This window comes from Petaurus breviceps, unplaced genomic scaffold (assembly GCF_028583685.1).
Source record: "Petaurus breviceps papuanus isolate PSGF00001 unplaced genomic scaffold, PetGlider_PUasm1.0 175, whole genome shotgun sequence".
NCBI classification, from domain to species: domain Eukaryota; kingdom Metazoa; phylum Chordata; class Mammalia; order Diprotodontia; family Petauridae; genus Petaurus; species Petaurus breviceps.
Genome location: NW_027185764.1, coordinates 63112840 through 63134699, shown reverse-complemented (window position 1 = coordinate 63134699; position 21860 = coordinate 63112840). Strand labels below are relative to the sequence as shown.

At 39.2% G+C, this 21860-nt stretch overlaps 1 protein-coding gene across 1 annotated transcript; it reads right to left on the bottom strand.

Moving 5' to 3' along the window:
* Positions 1 to 8489: 8489 nt before the first annotated feature.
* Positions 8490 to 20129, bottom strand: LOC138159164 (perilipin-3-like). Its single transcript, XM_069085434.1, has 6 exons — positions 19966 to 20129; positions 18609 to 18664; positions 16451 to 16688; positions 15619 to 15812; positions 11715 to 11822; positions 8490 to 8973 (listed from the first exon to the last, which is right to left on the bottom strand). The coding sequence occupies exons 1-6, from the start codon at positions 20096 to 20098 to the stop codon at positions 8611 to 8613; spliced, it is 1092 nt and encodes a 363-aa protein (XP_068941535.1). The 5' UTR covers positions 20099 to 20129; the 3' UTR covers positions 8490 to 8610.
* Positions 20130 to 21860: the final 1731 nt, after the last annotated feature.

Genomic DNA, 21860 nt, shown 5'->3' with positions numbered 1-21860 from the left:
ACCATAGTTAAATCTAAGAAATAAAATAAAATAAAAACAAAGAGCTCACAGAGGTTATAGGGGAAAAGCTTTCTTTATTCCCTTGGAGAAAGGAAACTAGACACATATTCCAGGGCTTCTTATAGGAGGAGACCTGTTTGAGTGAGGCCAAATCTTAACACATGAAGCAATAGCTGCACAGTGAGCTATACCCCTGACAATGAGGGGTGACAGCAACAACGAGGCAAGTTTGATACCTAGCAGGCCTTCATGAACAGAATATGGGCTCTTGTATTTGTCTGAGCTCACAGAACATCTGGTGCTGGACAAAGCAATACAATAACTATGTGATTTTGCCAAAGGGTGAGATCATCCAGAGGGTGAGCACAAAGGATTGTTATGCCCACATCAGGGCATAGCTTTCTTGTTGGGCCTTAGCTCTAGAAAACAGGGTGTCTCCTAATAGTAAAAAGAGAGGGATGGTTTCAGTGTGAGGATCCTGACAATACAATGTAATGGAAATGTAAATTTGTAAGATCTTCCCTGCCCCTAGGCTAAAGTGCACCTGGAGCCTGGGGTGGGAGGCTTGTTTTTCAGTAGATACTTCTTGATTGGCCAGTGGGTCAATAAGGTTGTTACAATCTCTGAGCCAGGAGAAGGCTATATAAGCCCTGATGTGAGGCTTTGTTTGGGGGGCTCACTTTGAGAAGTGTTCTGTGATTTGATCTGGATTCTGTTGAAACCCAGATGTTGACTGGGTATGGATGTAATGGTTGGACAGTTTGAAATCTGTCTAATAGATCTGTTTCTGTCTTGATAATTCTGCCTGTATACTTTGAAGTTCGGGGTGCTGACCTTTTTCCCCTGAACAAGGTAAACAATATATGTCTGACTGATTAAAGTAAGCTTGTTAACCCATTTTGAGTTGCTTTCCTTTATCAAAGCAGATCCAAGAACCTGTGGTGGCAGCAACCCTGAGGACGCTTGGGGTGCTTGCTGTTACATACACACACACACACACACACACACACACACACACATTCATATAGTTCCTAGCATGCAATATCAATTAACTTACTTTACCAAAGTAAAGCCAACAGTTGCAATTAAAAAATTTTAAGCAGTAAATATATCCTTATTCATATCAAAGAAGGATAATGACAACTGAAAATCAAATAATATGAAATGAATTGTGGCAGTCATAGGAGGGTTAGATGAGAACTATTAAGAGCAATAAAGACTAAAAACTTAAGATAAATTATCAAAGTTTTGGTTATAAGAAGTGAAACAATTTTCCGCATTTTACATTCTCTATGGGACAGGTTCATTTAATGGTTGATATATATTGGCTTGCTTCTATGAGGTATTGCCCCTAGTAATTGTTGTTGTTCAGTCCTTTCAGTCATATCCAACTCTTTGTGACCCCATTTGTGTTTTTCTTGGCAAAGATACTGGAGTGGTTTGCCACTTCCTTCTCCAATTGAGTTTACAGATGAGGAAACTGAGGCAAACACAGTGAAGTAACTTGCTTAGGGTCATATAGCTAGGAAGTGTCTGAAACTGGATCTGAACTCAGGTCCTCCTGACTGCAGGGCCAGCACACTATCCACTGAAACTCCCACACTGTGTAGTGTGTGTGTGTATACATATACTTACACATACTGTATTATGTATTATATACACACACACACAGTGTGATATGTATTCCATATCATATATAGTGTATGATATATATTACATACTACATAAACACAGTGTGATATATATTATGTTAAATATACACACTATTGAGATATGTATATGTTATATACACATGGTGTGTGAGATGCATATTTTATAGATACAATCTGATATGTATGATATACATATCATGTGATATGTATCATATTATATATATATGTGTGTGTGTCCTATGGATCCTATTATATACACAGCATGTATGATATGTATCATATATACACAGAGTATGCAGTATGGACCATATATACACAGTGTGGTATAAAGACAATCACGACAGTTTTCCTGAGGACTACTGCTGTGAATGACTTTAAGAGTCTAATAATATAGTATAATGAACTCTCTATTTATTAAGCAATAAACTAAAGAAAAACATTGAAGAAGCTGAAGTATAACATTCACAACATAATAACATATTAATAAGGTGGCTACATAGTCTTAAACAAAACATGTCATTCAGTATATCTTATAGTCATCTTTAAGGGATAGCAGAAAATACAAACACCATTCACCCCTAGGTCACAGTAAGTTACAATATCCTCAGTCAATACAGAGTATCCAAGTAAAGTCCTCTTTCATCTTGACTAGAGGCTGGCTTCTGTAATGATAATGGGAATTTGAAGATCTTCTCTGTCCCTTAATAAGCCTAAGGGAATTTGAAGACCATCCCTGATTTGAAGATCTTCCTTGCTCCTTAATAGGTTGAATGTAATCATGTGGACCCTGTGATAGGAGGAGTTTGCTGAAGGGTGGAACAGAGCCCCCAGGAAGCTGAGAATCAGAGCAGCTGGATGGTGGGAGAGAGAGAGAGGACATTCAGGCAAGGAGACAGCTAGGTTTGTGAGTGTTGGTTTGTGGGAAGGCTAAAAGATGGTGTGGCTCTCTGTTGCACTGTGGTATATTAACTTCTATGTTGCTATGATGGATTTGGTTTCCTGGTGTTGGATTTGGCTCTCTGGTATCTGAATAAATATTTTGCTTCTGTCTTCTATATGGAGAGTCTTTTATATTTGTCAATAGAGCACTATGTCAGCATATTTACAGTCACAGTTGGTGCTGAGAATATTGTGTTGGCACTACAACTTCCAATAATCCTTAAGGGGTAGCAGAAAGTACAAACACCTTCCACTCCCAGGTCACAGTAAGTTACAAATCTAATTAGTCAATACAAGTATCCAAAGTAAAGTTCTCTTTCATCTTGACTTGAGGCTGGCTTCCCAAACCCACGACTCCCTCTCCACAGGCTTACTGCTCCCAAATCTTGCCTGGATTCACATGTAGGCAGCTCTCCCTCCTGTTCCATATCTCAGTTCATGGGGACTGCTCCACTCCAAGCTCTTCACAGTTAATGTTTCTAGGGAATCTACTAAATGCTAAGAATACAGAAATTAAATAGGACCTTCACAAAAAAAGGAACTTGTATTCTGCAAAGGGAGATAACATAGAATAAGAATAGTCTTTATGTGTGGGACAAAAGTCCCTTGCCCAAAATAAATTCATTAATACAGAGGTTTCTCAGAGAAACAAAAAGATCTTTATTACCTCCCTCAGGAAGGGCGGGGCGGGGAGGCATTGTGACCAGAAGCAGTCTGGTGAGGGAGGCCCAAAATACAGAATGTAAAGCTTGGTTATATATCCAAAAGACTAGCCCTTTCGCCCCTCCCTCCTCTGTCCTGTGTTGCCACACAAATCTGCTTATACAGCAAGTAAAATGTCAGCAATATCAAAATAGATATGAAAGCAGAAGATACATATCTAGGAGTATCAACATAGGTATGAAAGCAGACAATATTTTAGGAATCATGGTGATTTTAGGTCACGATGACCTGTCCAGAGTTTTGTAACAGGATTTCAATTTTATATTTGTATAGGTCAGATGGTGGTCAGTGGAAACAAGTCTGGGGCATCTGGGCCTGTGGTTAGATATGAATGGTCTATACCTTCCCCTCTTACACATTAGCTTAGTTTAACCAAAACTTCAGCTTATGACTGGGGAAGTAAGGCAAGGGTCCTGGGCTGCTAGCGCAGGCTGCTAAGTCTAGTAACTTACGACAAATCTGTCTAGATTTTAGAATACTACCTGAGAAGTTTCCACCTCACCCACACATACACATCTAGTTAATAGAAACCTAAGTCTGTGGTCCAGGCAATCTATTATTAAATCTTTGAGAAGTCATCACTTTTATCCCACTCACATAAAAAATTCAAGGTAATTTTGGGAAGGTGGGAGACCAAAAAATGGTTTCCTGTAAAATGTGGTGCTTGAGTAAAGAATCCTGAGGAACAAATAATGAAGAAGTGCATTTCAATATAAAGGCAGAGAGATGAGAGATGGATTATCATGTGTGAGGAATAGGAAGACCAGTTTGATTGGACCATAGAGTACAAAAAGGGATGTAGAAAGGAGGGGGATTCCCTTACCTCACTTGGTGTAATGATAAAAAATAAAGAGCAGGTAAGAGGAATAAGGAGGTATTGACCCCTAAGGCCTTTCTCTGATAATAAGAAACATTATAGTTAGCAAAGCAAGCAAATTAATCATACACCCATGGAAGTTATAAATAACTAAGCTCTGGAGAGAAGAAAGCAGGTAACTCTCAGAGCAGATAAGCAATAAGACCCAAGGGATTCTCTTTTTCTGCCTCCTCAGCTCCCCACCATGTAACTTTGAAGAGGACCTTCTCATCCAGGTGACAAACAAGGGCACAGTCAGCCAAGGGAAGAAGCCGCTCTGAGAAATGGGACTCCTGGCAGCCACCTGGGCCCCAAGGTAGCCATGTGAGGACTCTTAAGGTTTTAGGTCTTGCAGTTACAGGAGTTACAAGTTGCTTTTGCCACACATTCTCTCCACATGTGCCCGAGTACTATTGCCCACTCTTCCCAAGGACCCTTCATATTTATGTATGAGAAGGTGCACCCAAGTTTTATGGAGAGGAAAGTTTAATAATTAGTCTTGCTATGCTTTATTAGAAAATGCATTTGCTAACAGCTAATTGTGCCTGCAGGCTAATTGTTGATGGGAAGCACACTGGGTGGAAGCTTGTGAGCAATAGGAATAACGACCCACAGAATTACCCTCACACCCCTTTGTAGCATTTATCCTTATGGGGACCCAATCTGTGAGGGTGAGTTAGGAGGGAGTAGCCCAGAGATAGTGTTAAACATAAGCTTGTAAAAGGCTTTAAAATTGCAACACAGAAGACTACTGTGTTAGCCTACAGGTAATAAAGAGACACTGGTGTTTATTCAGCAGGGAAGTACCATAGACTTAGGCTTTAGAAATATCGTATTGACAGTTGGGTGTAAGTGAATTAGTCTGAAGGGGAGAGACTTGAGGCAGGAAGACCAAATAGGCTCCTATTGCAGGGGTCCAGGTGAGAGATGATAAGGGCTTACTCTGGAGTACTGGTGATGTGAGTGGAGAGGAGGACAAATGTGAGAGATATTGTAGACTTAGAAACAAGAGTTGGCAATAGCATTAATATACAATTTGAGAGAAGTCAAGATGACACCAAGATTGTAAAGCTGGGTGCCTGGAAGAATAGTGGTGCCCTCTACAGAAATAAGTGGGAAAGAGTGGTGGGTTTGGAGTGAAAGACAATGAGATCTGTGATGTTGATTCAAAAACATCCATTCCTGTTCAATCCTACACGACTGGAAATAGAAATGAAAGGACAGCTGGGCTCTTACTGGCCACTGCTTCAGAGCGTGGAGTCTTCCAAGGGGGGTTGCAAAAAGGTCATCTGGGAACGTCAGGGGGTGGGTATGCTGGGGGAGGGAAGAGTATCCTGAGTATCTGTGCACATATTATGGGTGCCTGTGTCATACCTGGGTCAGATCTGTCTTACATAGTGACAAAAACTACTTATTAAATTGTGCTTACAAACAACCTGATTTACTTTAAACCTCTGTCAGTTTAGGAAACTAAAAAATCTACTCTTCTCAGGAACTTTCCTGAACTGACGTTAATAAACTGACAAAGTTTCTTAGGCCAAAATTGCATAGATCACAATGTTTAGATTTGTCTTTTTTTCCTTTATAGTACCAAGAACAGCAACTTTATGATGCTCTAGGTCCTTTGTACCCCATTATCCCTGTTTTTCTAGCTTTTAATTATAATTACTAAACCTGATGATAGTGCTCATTAATACTCCTCAATTACTCCTCTAGCCTTAGTTCCTATCACCCAGCTTATTCTGTAGGACAGCCCCAGCATTATTTCCTTTTCCCTATATTTGATTGCAGCACAAAATTTTAAACATCTGAGAGGTAACCACTAAGCACTACAGAGCAACCTGGGAAATAGATGTAGGAGAGATAATTTAAAAATTATTGGACCACTTGAAAGACATGATCAAAAAAAGAACCTAGAAATCATCCCCCAAGAAATTTTCAAGGAAAATTGCCCTGATGTTTTAGAACCACAGGACAAGATAGAGGTTGAAAGAATCCACTAATCACCTCCTAAAAAAGATCCCAAAAAGAAAACTGCTAGGAATATTATAGCCAGTTTCCAGAATTCCCAGATCAATGAGAAAATATTAAAAGCAGCCAAGAAACAATTTGAATACTGTGGAAACACAATCATGATAATACAGGATCTGGCAGTAGAATATGATATTCCAGAGGTCAAAGGAACTGGGATTAAAACCAAGAATCACATACCCAGCAAAACTGAGTGTCATGTTTCAGGAGAAAGTATGGTCATTCAATGGAATGGAGGACTTTCAAGCATTCTTGATGAAAGAAACAGAGTTGAATAGAAAATTTGACATTGAGATACAAGAAGCAAGAGAAGCATGAGAAGGTAATCAGGGAAAAGAAATCATAAGGAACTTACCAAAGTTGAATAATTTTCATCCCTACATGGAAAAATGATAATTGTACCTTATGTAACTTTTCTCAGTATGAGAATAAAGGGAATAGAAATATATATATATATATATATATATATATATATATATATATATATACATATATACACAATCACACATATGTATTCATGTGCCAATATACCCTCCTATATAGACATATGTGTGTGTGTGTATATATGTGTACAGGTATACATAGAAAGAGGGTACAGGACCAGTTGAATAGGAAGGGATGATACTTAAAAGGTGAAATTAAGAGATGAGAGGGGAATATAATGAGAGGAGATGGGGAGAGATAGAATGGGGTAAACTATCTCATATAGAAGAGGCAAGGGAAAACTGCTACAATAGAGGGGAAGAACAGGAAGGCAAAAGGGAATGAGTCAACCTTATTCTCAAGGAATTTGGCTTAGAGAGGGAATGACATACACACTCAATAGGGTATCTCACCCTACAGGAGAGCAGGGGGGAAGGTGATGAGAGGGAGGATAATGGAAAGGAGGGCAGGCTTGGGGGGGGGAGGGAAGTTGGAAGCACCCACTTTTGAAAAGGGACAGGATCAAAGTAGAGAACAAGAGGTGGGATAGGAGGGAGGGAAATATAGTCAGTCTTTCACAATATATCCACTATGGAAATGTTTTGCATAGCACACATGTACAATCTATATTGAATTGCTTATCTTCCCAGTAAGGGTGGGTGATGAGGGAGGTAAGGGAAAGAATCTGGAATTAAAAGGTTTAAAATCAAATGTTTTAAAAAATATATTATTATTATTTTTACATGTAACTGGGAAATAAGATGTCAGCCACTGGGGCTTAGAAATCCACTATGCCCTAATGGAAAGTAGGAGGGGGATGGTGGAAGATATAGGACAGAGCAGATTGGGGGAGGGGGTATACAGTGGGATTGCTGTTTTGGGGTGGTTAGTAGAGGAAAAATGGGGAGAAAATTTGTAACTCAAAATCTTGTGGAAATGAATGATGCAAACTAAAAAAAATTTAAAAACTACAAAAAAAAGAGGAATTTCAGTTTTACATCTGAAGGAGTTGGCACCATTATGGGAGATCTAAGGTAATGATATAGGTCATGGGAATTGATGAATTGGAAGTGAATGAATTTGGAAGGCTAGAGTCTTCAAGGGGATAGCCAAACATATTGAATTCACCAAGTATGAGACTATGAATCAAGTTATGTATTCCTCAAATAAGTAAAAAGAGTAACCTGGAAGTCATTATATCTCAACAAGTATCTGGACAGAGTGAACCTCAAAGGAGAAACTGGACAGTGATGTCCTCAAGTAGCCACAGGGGAAGGAGCAAGCCCACTTCTCCTGACCCACAGCCTGTAGGAGCCTGACAAAAAAAAAAGCAACCCACAGCACTGAAGAGCTAGCAGTTGGGATGCAGTATCCTTTGAGAGAGCCAACAGATACTGTATGCTCTATACTCTCTTCAGAACATTTTGTATTGTGTGTCTAGTGCATAATGAGTGCTTAATAAATGTTTGTTGATTGATTCACTATTAAAAAAAATAGTTCACTTTTCACCAAGGACCTTTGAATTTTCATCCTGCTGCTCCTCTGCCTTCAAAGGGTGTTTGTTGTAGAGAACTCAACCTTCATGGCCTTTAGTAGACCACTAATGGGAAAAAAAAAAAGTCACTGTGTGCCCTGCACTTCACAATTATTCTCTCATTTCATCCTCCCTCCAACCCTGGGAGGTAGATACTGTTATCCCAATTTTACAGATGAGGAAATTGACGTAAATAGGGGTTAAGTAACCTGCCCAGGGTCACAGGACATATTTGGGTCTTCCTGACTTCAGGCCTTGTACGCTATCACCAGCTACCCCAAATTTATGGTCTCTGATTTTGCATTTAAAAAATCCACAAAGGCTAAATAAATTAATTTTGAATGCAACTTTATTATCATAATTTGAAAAGTACTGAAAATATAGTTATTACAAACTAGCACAAGATTGCTTGCCAGGAATTTGGAAATACCAGTCCAAATCTGTATCACAATTCAAGATGTATTTTCTTTAGGGAGTGCTAGTACCTCTGGAAAGGGATATTCAGAGGCAGAAAGTGGTTCTACAATCCAACCAGAAGAAATGCCATCTTCTAAGAAAAAAAACCATTTTTCTATGCTTCCCTGGGCTTGGGTCAGCTTAAGCTGGCTCTGGGTCAGATGATGTTTATCTAGATCTTCAAACCCATTACTTAGTGAAAAGGTTTTATAAAGTTCCTGCATGTCATAACAAGCCTGTTGGAGCTTGTCTTGTATGCTGCTTGGGAGACTTTGGACTTGAGGCATGAGGTTCATAAAAGCCAACTCTAATTTCAGGGCAATGCCACAGAACATGTCCAGGGTCAGGGCTTCCAGGAGCTACAAGAAAAAGGGAAGACAGACTTTAGTAAGTAAGCTGTAGTTACTCATTCTAGCACTAATTCTAGATTCCTGGAAGAAGGTCTTAATAATGTGCTCTGCCTTCTATTACCTTTTAATTGCTTTTGTGTAAATTTAGAAGCTATATGTATACATACATATATGTATAGGCAATGGGAAATAGTTAACATTTTTTAAAAATCCTGGATTGGATCCATACTCAGAGAGAAAATTACAGAGAAATTCAATTACAGATTGAAGCATACTATTTGCTCTCCTTTTGTCTCTTTTTTCTTGTGGCTCATTCCATTGGTTAGAACTCTTCTTTATAACATGAGTAATATGATAATATGTTTAATATGAATGTATATGTAGAGCCTATATCAGATTGCATGCTATCTTGGAGAGGGGGAGAAAATTTAAAACTCAAAAACTCATGGAACTTAATGTTGTAAACTAAAAATAAGTGAACAAAAAACAAAAACAAATCCTGGTTTGGGAGTTGGAAGATTCCTTTTAAACCCCTACTCTTTCACTTACTACCTATAGGACTTACTCCAGTCTCCCCTTTACAGCAAGGTCAAGTAATTTTTTTTGTGGGGGGTGAAGAGAGAGGGAGAAGGCAATTGTTTTTTTTTCTTTTTGGAGGGCAATTGGGCTTAAGTAACTTGCCCAAGGTCACATGGCTAGGTTTTATGTGTGTGTGTGTGTGTGTGTGTGTGTGCGTGTGCGCATGTGTTAAGTGTCTGAGGTGGGATCCGAACTCAGGTCCTCCTGACTCCTGGACCGGCACTCTACTCACTTCGCCACCTAGCCGCCCCAAAGGCAATTGGTTTTGACCAGGGTCACTCACTCCGCTAGTGTCTGAGTGCCGATTTGAACTCGGGTCTTCCTGACTCCAGGGCCAGTGCTCTAAGGATTGAGGTAAGCATCTTCCCATGAGAAAAAAAAAAAAAAAACAAGGGAGCAAGTAGTATTACCCTGAAATTACACCAGACTAAGGCTGATTTTTATATTTATTTCTTCTGCATATTAAGGAATAGTCACTTAGATAGTTTCTTACACTACAGGATACAAACACAAAACAAAAACAAGATGCCTGACAAGTTTCCTAAGAGCCTTGATAGTCTTATTCCTAGAATACTTTCTCTTATTCCCAACCTGACATTCTCCCTAGTGTTCCCTTTTTGTCCTTAAAAGGCAAGGCAATAGAGGCACATTTCAAAAGCTAGTTCCTGATTTACTCCCTCCCCCAAATTACAGAATAGCTCACACCTGGCTAAAAGTCATACTCCAGCTGCCTGGACACTACTGAAAGATCTCAGTACCTTTCAAGTCACTATGCTGAGGATTATCTTTTCTTTCCCCCTTTTCAATTTACCCTTTTCCAGGTCTAGCAGAAGTCCCTATCCTCCATGAAAATCTTCCAACTAAAACTCTTGTTTTATTTTTGCCATTTTCCCCCACATACCACACTTAGTACCTCTGAAGGCTATAGAAGTCATGAGTGGCTACCCTCAAGTAAGTCATAGGTATATCTGTGAAGATGTACTTACTGTATGTCTATCGATACTTCAGAGAAAAGATTCACTAGAACTTCTGAGGCATCCAGAAAGTTTCCAAAGTGAGCTAGGGTAATTAATGCACAAGTGATTGGTAACTAGTGTACTATTAGCAGCGTTGAGCTCTCAGAACTGTTAGTTTATCTTGAACTCCAAGAGTATGGTGCCATTTTATTTCTAGTCTCCTGTGATGGGCTCGACACAATTAGCCCTACTTAGTATAGTAAGTCAGATCTATGGTCTATATTGGTGCCTTAAGCTCTTGAGTTTTATAGAATATTTTAAAAGGCACCATAATCCAAGACTTCCCAGAGAGTTTTTAACATGTTTAATATGGTATATCAGGGACGTACCGTGTTGTCTACCAGTTTACCTTAACCTGTTCTCATTTCCTCAAAAATATACATTGACTTCAGGTCTTACATGGTGGCCAACACCATTCTTCTAGTTACCCTCAGTTTTCAGTCTTGTCATTACCCCAGCTTCCTCATTCTCCCCACCCCTATATCCAGTTGGGAAGTCTCAGCAATTTCACATCTTCCATCTGTTCCCTTCTTTCTACTCATATGGCTCCCACCCTAGTTCAGACTCTTGTTGTCTTACCCAGACTACCATGACAGCTTCTCATCTATCTTTTTCTCTGATCAGCTTCCACAAGGAAACCAAAGTAATCTTCCTGAAGCAGAAGCCTGCCATATCCTCACTTGGGAACTTTGTATGGTTTTCTGTTGCCTCCAGGATTTTTTTTAATAATCTGTTTTCTATTTACCTTTCTAGGTTTATTTTACTTTCCCTCTCCCTTTCCCTTTATATATTCAGGTCTAGCCAACCTACCTACTTGCTGTTCACCCAAACTTGGGATCCCTACCTTCAAGATAGACTACTTACCATGCCTAGAAAACCTTCCATCTTTATGTCATTAGAGTCTCTGCTTGACTTCAAGGTTTAGTTCTTGTATTATTCTCCTATGGTAGACCTTTCCTGATCCCCCAATTGTAAGTCCTCACCATCCTCCAATATTTATATAGTGAAGTCTTCCTAGTTGAATGATCCTTCAAGTTTGAGGCAGTTGGGCATTTGTAATACATAGAAGCAAAACTAAAATGTTCATGAGGTTACCTGTTCAATCACCAAACAGATCAGTTTGACATTAACATTCCATGTGCCTGTAAGTGATACCTGTGAATCATCATTCACATTTTCAGACTGGCTCCACTTGATCCACATCTTAAATAGGGCCTTCTGGTAATTCTGCTGATCCTCAGAACCTTGCTTGCTTTGGTAAGTCTAGTGAAACAAAGCATTTGGAAAGCTTGAAGATATAGGTCTGTCTTATGATGGTGTTCACAATTGAAGTATGCTGGATTTATCAAGGAGTCAGAAATTTGTAATTCCTTCCCTTTAGTTGGAGGCCATCCTCTCATACATGCCATAATAATATAATTGCTATAATGGAAAGGTCACATGGCTAAGTGGAACCTAGAAGCAAGGTTGCTTCTCCCACTTTAACATCCCCCATCACCCACACATACAACCATCCCTGCACCTCCTGGCCTACCTTACAGGTAAAGACCTGGCAGTGGGGCTTAAGGAATAAGGCCAATAGCAGTCAAAGTCTTGGGGCAGTATTGAGATGCAATGTCCCCAGCTCAGGGTATAAGCTCTGATCAGAGCTAGATGTGTTTAATATCAGTTCTAGGCATTATATTTTAAGAACATCATTGATGTAGTAGAGATCACAAGATATTGAGAGCCCTTAAGACCCCATCAGATGAATAGAAAATGTTTAGAGAAAGGAAGGCTTTTAGGCAGGGTGATGATAGCTATCAAGTACTTCAATGAGCTAATGCTGACAAGGTTTGATTTTTTTAATCTTTTGTTCCCATAGGAAGAATTCAGGTGGAGGGGGGGAACATAGAAGCTATAGCCAAAGGAAGATTTAGGTATACTTATGAGATTTGTGTAAGGAGTGAATGGAGGCAACTTAACCAATATTCAAAGCGTCCTGACAATGGGCTACCTTGAGAAATATTGAATGGGTTCTCCTTTACTAGGTCATTAAATAGAAGTTAGGTAACTGCTTGTCAATGACTGTTATATGGAGAGGGACTAGGAGGCTCCATATGACTTTTTATACTAGATGGCCTCTGAGGTCCCTTCCAACTTAGAATGTAAAAATACTGTTAGAAAGGGACTGGTTGGGCAGAGTCAAGATGGCAGAGTAGAAGCAGGACCTCCCTGCTGCTCTAGCTTCCACCTTCCCCAATCCATGTAAAAAGGGGACTGTAAACAAACTTTGGAGATGCAGAACCCACAAAATGATACAGAGAAGCTAACCTCCCACTGAGGACAGCCTGGCAGGAATCGGCCAGCACAGTGCTCTGAGAGCCAAGCCCATCCTCATGGGAGCCCCCAGCTGGAGGGACCCCAGATCAGCAGCAGCTGTGGCCATTTCCAGATTTATCAACACATAGATGCGAAGGACAAAGTGAGAGGAGAGTGTAGTCTGGACTTTGGGACCCAGTAGGTGGGAGTGCGTGGCTTTTGCCTCTGGGGTGAGAACCCTGCTGAGACATCTGGCACAACCAGCCAGCGCCAGGTGGCATTTTCAGCTGCTGGCCTGAGAGTGTAGGGGCAACAAGCCCAGTCTGAGGGGTAATCGCTCTTGCTTTAACCTGCTTGGATCTGGATTGCAGTCTAGGGTGGAGGTCCTGGGGTGTGTGTCCAGCTTGCCAGAGCATGTGGAGACCTCAGAAAGGGCACCCATCTAATATCTCTGGCAGCTAAAAAAACCCCAGCGTTTGTGATGAAAGCTCCCCTGTCTGGTGGCAGAGTCCTACTGTGGCGAAAAGCCCAGAGGTCAAGTGACTCAGGGGTGACATGACCAGGCAAAGGAAACAAAGCAGACAGAAGATTCCAACATTAGACTCCTATTTTGGGGAAAACAAGGAGCAAAGCATGGAACAGGAGGAAGACAGTGACGTCAGAACTCCTGCACCAAAAGCTTCAAAGGAAATACGAGCTGGTTACAGGCCATAGAGGACCTTAAGAAGCAGATAAGAGAAGTGGAGGAAAAATTGGGAAGAGAAATGAGAACAAGGCAAGAAAATTATGAAATGAGAGTCAACAGCCTGACTGAGGAAAATAATACCTTAAAAAACAGACTGACTCAAATGGCAAAAGAGGCTCAAAAAGGCAATGAGGAGAAGAATGCCTTAAAAAGCTGAATTTGCCAGATGGAAAAAGAATCTCAAAAGCTCACTGAGGAGACTCATTCCTTCAGAATTAGATTGGAGCAAATGGAAGCTAGTGACTTTATGAGAAACCAAGATGCTGTTAAACAGATCCAAACAAATGAAAGAATAGAAGGCAATGGGAAATATCTCATGGGAAAAACCACTGACCTGGAAAATAGACCCAGGAGAGATAATTTAAAAATTATTGGACTACCTGAAAGCCATGATCAAAGTAAGAACCTAGAAATCATCCTCCAAGAAGTTCTCAAAGAAAAACTGCCCTGATGTTTTAGAAGCAGAGGGCAAAATAGATGTTGAAAGAATCCACCGATCACCTCCTGAAAAAGATCCCAAAAAGAAAACTCCTAGGAATATTATAGCCAGGTTCCAGAATTCCCAGATTAAGGAGAGAATATTGCAAGCAGCCAGGAAGAAACAATTTGAATATTGTGGAAACGCAATCAGGATAACCCAGGATCTGGCAGCTTCTACACTGAGGGATTGAAGGGCCTGGAATATGATATTCTGGAGATCAAAGGAGCTGTGATTAAAACCAAGAGTCACCTACCCAGCAAAACTGAGTGTCATGTTTCAGGGGAAAATATGGTCATTCAGTGGAACAGAGGACTTTCAAGCATTCTTGATGAAAAAACCAGAGTTGAATAGAAAATTTGACATTCAGATACAAGAAGCACAAGAAGATAAACAGGGAAAAGAAATCATAAGGAACTTATCCAAGTTGAACTATTAACATTCCTACATGGAAAAACAATAATTGTAACTTATGAAACTTTTCTCAGTAGTTGAAGGGAATAGAAATATATATATGTATATATATGTTATATATGTGTTATATATATGTTATATATATGAGGGTATATGGGCATACATATGTGAATGTGTGTATATATGTTTACAGGTATACATAGATAGAGGGCACAGGACCAATTTAACAGGAAGGGATGATACTTAAAAGGTGAAATTAAGAGGTAAGAGAGGAATATAATGAGAGGAGATGGGGAGAGACAGAATGGGGTAAACTATGTCATATAGAAGAGGCAAGGGAAAACTATTACAATGGAGGGGAAGAATAAGAAGGTAAAAGGGAATGGGTCAACCTTATTCCCATTGAATTTCGCTTGAGGAGGGAATGAAATACACACTAAATAGGTTAGCTCACCCTCCAGGAGAGTGGGGGGGGGGGGGGGGGTGGGGGGGGGGGGGGGGGGAGGGGGGGGGGGGGGGGGGGGGGGAAGTTGCAAGCACCCACTTTTGAAAAGGGAGAGGATCAAAGTAGAGAACAGAACAAGTGGGAGGTGGGATAGGAGGGAGGGAAATATAGTCAGTCTTTTACAATATATCTACTATGTTACTGTTTTGCATTACCCACACATGTACATCCTATACTGAACTGCTTATCTTCCCAGTAAGGGTAGGTGACAAGGGAGGAAGGGAATGAATCTGGAATTCAAAGTTTAAAATACTCAAATATATATATATATATATATATATATATATATATATATACTATTATTAATACTATTTTACATGTAATTGGGAAATAAGATATACAGGCACTGGGACATAGGGATCCACTGGAAAAGTCGAAAGTGGTATGGGAGAAAATATGGGAGAGAGCAGATTGGAGGAGGGGATATCCTGTGGGACTGCTATTTTGGGGCAGTGGGTAGGGGAAAAATGGGGAGAAAATTTGTAACTCAAAATCTGGCAGAAATGAATGATGTAAATCAGAAGTTAATAAAGCATTTGAAAAATTAAAAAAAAATTAAAAAAGAAAGGGACTGGTTGGCTTTAGTAGCAGCAGCTTAGAACACAGAAAATCCTACCAATTCAATTGCTTCATAGAGCTGGTACAAGAGTTTTCTGATGTTGTTCTTGGTACTTCTGATATTTTCCATAGTATTCTTATGTGCCTGGAGGTTGCTTGGCAGATAATCTAGTGATGTGGAATTGCCTTTGTCTCTTGAAGAGTTTTCTCTAAAATAATCTTCGTTTTCTTCTGAAGATTCTTGGATATTGGCTATATTGAATTTTTAGAAAGCATTAATAATTCTACTAGAAGAACATACTTAAATTAACATTTATTAAGCACCTCCTATGTGTCAGGTACTATACTAAGGACTGGGGGTACAAGAGGCAGCAAAAGACAGTCCATCTCCTCAAGGATCTTACAATCTAATGGGGGATACAACATGCAAATATATGTAAAACCAGCTGTATGCTGGGTAAATAGGATGCAATTAACAAAGGGAAGGTACAATAGAATTAAGAGTAGTTAAGGACCAATAGCAAATCCATTTTAGCAACCTTGACAATCCATAGGATATTCCCTTTGCTTCTGTTGTGAGGAAAACTAAACTATGCCAAATGACCAAATCCATGAGGACATCCAGTTTTCCTTAAACCAAGGCATCTGGCACTAGAATCAAATCAGCAACACATTCTTATTCAGGGCTGAATATGTAACAGCTATCATATGTTATATTCAAAGGTAAATGTATATACAAGTGATTAGTAGCATCTTTATATTTAAAGGACACTAGATGACCAAGTCATCAGGATCAGTCTAATCAGGAGTTAGCCAGACTATTTTACACTCAAATCCAAGACTGAATAAGGGAGACTAGAAGAATTTTATCTAGCTTGATAGTTACTGACCCATGTCCAGTGACATCGGGAGGTATTTGTCCATATGCAGTTTTAATTTTTGAGCTGTTCGCTTCTTTTGGATAGCAGACAAGATTTTCTCTTCATTAGACACAAATCTTGTAGTAATACTACCAACACTTGCAGTATCTTCCTTGCCCGCGTAACCACTACTGGCATTCACTAACGAATCGGTTTCTTTCAATGGTTGAATTTCTTCAAGAAAGATCTCTTTAGATGAATATAGTTCCTTAGAAAAAAAATAACAAAAAATTTACAATGCTTTAGGCTTTTTAGCTTTTTCATATCCCCAAATATGTACAAGTACATACTAGGTTTCAACCAAACTAGATTTTTAGATATAATAGATATAATATAATAGGATACAATAGATATAATATAATACATGTTCCATTATCTCAACTTTTTTGATGCTTTCAACCACTACTATGTGGGGAAATCTAACTGATCCTAAAGGGTAGAAAGGCCTTCCCAGAATTCATAGGAATTGAAGAGTACTGACAAGATCTACTTGAATAGAGGTCAGGAAATTTTTCCATCTTTGTTATCTCTTTAGCAGTGGTCTTTCTATATAGTAGGCATTTGTGTTTTGTTTTTTTTTACCTTCAATTAGACAAGGTAGACAAGAAAAGAATCTAGTTTACCTTCTAAATATTTAGCCATTTCAGTTTCTTCCAATAATTTCAGAGCTCCCTCTTATCTAACACTGGAATTTGTATTCACACGTGCATTTTGTTAACATGAAGATTTAAGGTTCAGTGGCAAAAAAATGTGAAAGGGGAAGTTCTTTGGAACTACCAATTTAGAGAATGAAGGAGTAAAGGCATATATAAGTCTAAGAGACAAGAGAAGAAAACTAGATAAGAATCCAATTATAGGCAAACAAAAGTTCAGGTTAAACTAACTTTGGAAGTGGTTATCACCAAAAAGGACAGAAACCAAGGGAAACCTATAATTATGAAAACATGTGTGATAGAGAAACATGGTATTCAGGGGGAAAAAGAAATAAGTTTGGGGTAGGGAGAATTGAGGAAGTGCTACATAAAGGTGGCAGTCTGGGGTTCAAGGTTCACAAAGTTTGCCAAGACAGCTTGTAGAAATGGGGTTTGGGTATGTCCTGATGTATGAAGCCAAATGGCTGATAAAGGGGCAGGTACAGGCATCACAGTCCTTTAGAAGGAATCCTCCCATCCTTGATGGGAAGAAACCAGCTGGTCTTCACATGATCTTGATGCTGCCTTTGCTTGTACTTTATTACCCTCTGGGCCTGTAGACAGAAGACTGGAGTTCAAATCTGACCTCAGCTATTTACTAGCTTTGTGATTCTGAACAAGTCACAACCTCTGCCTGTCTCAGTTTCCTCAACTGGAAAATGAGAGTAAAAAAAAATAGCATCTACCTCACAGGTTTTTGTGAAGATCCTTTGAAGTATTATTTGTAAAAGCACCTGACACATAGTAGGTACTTAATAAATACTAATTACATTCCCTCTCCACCCCTCCCCCAAACCGATATGAATGTTGTGGTCAGTTATTACTGAGGACAGAGTATCGACTTCCCTCTGTGGTGGATGAAGAAAACTTACATTACCCAGATTTACCTTGCTGATGAGTTTTCCTTTTAGTGAAATGTTTCCCCTGTTACTAGTGGCTCACTCTCTAGATTTTACACCAGGTTAAAGTTTATTGTTGTTATCTGTTAGCTTTGGTAGTTATACATTCTTTTTTGTGTGTCTAATCTTTTTATGGGCTCTTTACTCTTCCCTCTTCAGTTTTCCACCTTTGATTAGAGTAGACACCACTAATATATTCAAGTTAGTTCCCCTTCAAATACTTAATTGAAAAAAAATTTGTATAAAGTTCTTCTTCAGTCTACCAGGGGTTACCCATGATCACAAGCTCTTGAATTTAGTCTTGAATTTAAAAGGAAATGGTTTTAAAAAGTTTAAAAGGGCTATATACTGCAAAGCTTGTAAAAGGCCACTGTGGACTGTGTTCAACACACCTAGGCTAATTACTTCTTATAATAAACTCATTACCAAGCCCTAATAAGGATGCTATAAACTAAGATATTTTTGAAACATTAGATCCAGGACTGAATTGTTTTCATAGTAGAATCTGAATTAGTTCAGAATGTTAGTAAAAATTACCTCTTGCAATACCTGTGGTTTACTCATTCTCTCTTGGCTGATAGGCTCACTTGAAGCTGAAAATAAAAACGTTATTAGTTAAAACTAGAAGGTGTTGATGGGCATAGCTTCCAGTAAGGTAAACTAGTACTGGTAGTGACAAGTCTTTGGGACAAGAATTAAATCACCACCTCTAATTTTTCCTTCTGCTTAAAAAAAAAAAAAAGATCGGGGTGGTTAGGTGGTTCAGTGAATAGAGTACCAGCCATGGAAGTCAGGAGGACCTGGGTTCAAATGCAGCCTCAGACACTTAACACTTACTAGCCGTGTGACCTTGGGCAAGTCACTTAACCCCAATTGCCCTACCCTCCCCCTCCAAAAAAAAAAAAAGATCAAGGAAGTTTCTTTTTCACAATAAATCATCACATTGAATTCAGAGGTTGATTACTCTAAATTCTTTACCATTAAGATTTTTAATAATTCTAATTTGTTTAGGTGATTTATGGCAAAAATATTCAGGATCTCAACCCAATGCTATTCTTTAAGGCATCCATTCTTTACTTTCTGATTGGTACAAATACATATTCTAAGGTCGCATGCCATGATAGAAAGGGCATTGAATTTCAAGTCAGGAGAATTGGGGTCAAATCCTGCTCTACTATTTACTTCCTGTGTGACCTTGGACAAGTACTTTCCCTTTCTCTGGACTCAGGTAATTCATTTGTAAAATGGAGGGTCTAATTGAGATGATCTCTTTAGCCCCTTTCAGATCCAAATACTATGATTTATTCTCCAGCCTTAGGCTACTACAAACATAATAAAAGGTCTTACAGCCCCCGGTGAAATTCTCATGGTAAGATTAGAACGTTGTAGATCATGATCTTCTTGGGAATAGCACTATGCCAATATTGCCAACAAAAGGAAACCTAATAATTGTCTTATTATAATACATTAATATATATTATATGCAATATAAAAAATATGACATCAATAATATGTTAATATATTACAATATATTGGATGTAGAGATTGTTTCTCCCATATTCCCAGACAACAGGCTCAAGGGTGTGGGGTAAAAAAAAGACTGGTTTCCAACAACCAAAACAGCTGTTTTGGCCCAATTTTGGAAATAATTGGAGCTCTCAACTAATTTTGGGTCAAAACTCAGATTCTAGAGTTATTGAGCATGATATTTTAATGTTGCTTCATTCCTGGCCAATAAGAGGGACCTTTGCTTGAGTTAGTAGGCAAATGTTGTCAAATACAAATTCAAGTTTTAACCCATTAAACAGACAGTACTATTTTACTTGGTCAATTTCAAACATGCCAGCAACCAGGATTATCTCTGCCACTTCTAATCAAAGCAATGTTCACTTACTTTTGGCATCAAACCTCATCATAATCTGTTTTGCATCAAGTTTGTCAGAGTCAGTCTTCTCTGTCTGTGATGGGCTTGCTCTGGTTTCTGCAAGACCGAGGCTCTTTCTGGCAACAGTACACATACGGTCCATGCAAGCCTTCTTTGTGTCAGTAGTAGTGATAGAGCAAAAGTCAAATGTGGACATTTTTCTTTTCCCATTCCAATCTAAAAAGGAAAGTATGACTGATTACATGAATCTCAAAGAGATGTTACATTATATTGGGAGGAATTACTCCAGGGAATTCTATCTTAGCAGAACACATATGGCCATGCAGTATAATGGAAAGAATACCTGATTAGGAGTTAGAACACCTGGGTTTGAGTACTGACACTGCTGTAATGTTGGGTAAGTACTTTTAACAATTTAGTTTGTTTCTAGGTGTTGCAATGGATAGAGCACCAGGACTGGACTCAGAAGACCCAAGTTCAAGTCTGGCCTCAGACACTTACTAGCTGTGTGATCCTGAGCAAGTCACTTAACCCTGTTTGCCTCAGTTTCCTCATCTGTAAAATGAACTAGAGAAGAAATGGTAAGCCACCCCAGTATCTTTGCCAAGAAAGCCTCAAATGGGGTCACAAAGAGTCAGATGTGACTGAAAAATGACTACAACAAATTTGTTTCTTTATCTAAAAGATGGGGGATAAATATTTGTACTATCTAGCACACAGTATCATTGAGGACCAAGTGAAATTAACATGAAGAACAAGCAAATTTTCCAAGCTATCCACAAATGTGAACAAATGGGGCAGTTATGTGGCTCAGTGAATAGAGCACCAGCCCTGGAGTCAGGAGGACCTGAGTTCAAATCCAGCCTCAGACACTTAATGCTTACTAGCTGTGTAGCCTTGGGCAAGTCATTTAACCCCAATTGCCCTGCCTTCCCCCCTCCCAAAAGCAAAAAAAGAAAAAAGAATGTGGACAAATGATCCAAACCTTTGGGTGCCGGACAAAGAGAGGGAGGTGGGGAAATCTGCCAATATCCAAGAAGGATACAATACCAGTTGCTGTCCCCATATAATTTGAGTCTTGTTTCTCCTCCCTTTACTGCATCTTTCCCCTCTGTGCCATGCCCTTTTCTCTTTCTCTTCCTTTTGTTGTACTGTTGTAAATATGCAAACTTCTGTAAGGACTCTAAACTGTTTGGGTTCCACATGTATGTTCATTTCTCTTGTAACAAACCTGGTTTTCACATAAGTCTCATGATGTTGCAATTGCCTGTTGATACTATAGTAAAATTCTAGGAAGACTCACCTCAATGCCATTCTACTGTGTATCTAGTTCTAATTTTTTAAGTAGTTTGGAAAAAAAAATAACCTACCTGCTCCAAGGTATGACGGTGTAGTGGGCTGGGGGAAGCTCTGAATTTGGAGATCAAAAGTTTAAATTCTAGCTTAGTTTTTTAAAAAGACCTTTTATGAAGTAACAACTCTTTGGACCTTAATTTTTCTCATCTGTAGAATAAGGAATTGAGCCAGATGAGTTGTAAAGTGTCATCAACCTCCAAGCACTAAAATACAATCAATTGCCACCTCTGATTAGTCCTTCCCCCACTTTTTACATTCTGAACTTCAACTTCACTCTGGTTCTACTCTTTGGCCACTATAAAAACTCTTTACTGAGCAATAAATATGCCATTTCAAACAATTTTAAAGGTTCTCTAACCAACTATATAATAGTCAAGTACAACTCTTACAGCCAAAGCTCTTTTTCCTTCATAAATTTCCTTAAAAGGAGAGTAGCATATCTGTATAGTCAAGAACACCTCCACAGAATTAAAGGGCTAAACCATTCAGCACAGCATGTTTCACTGTCCCAACTTACCTAGTGACAACCTCCGAGAACACAGCCACCG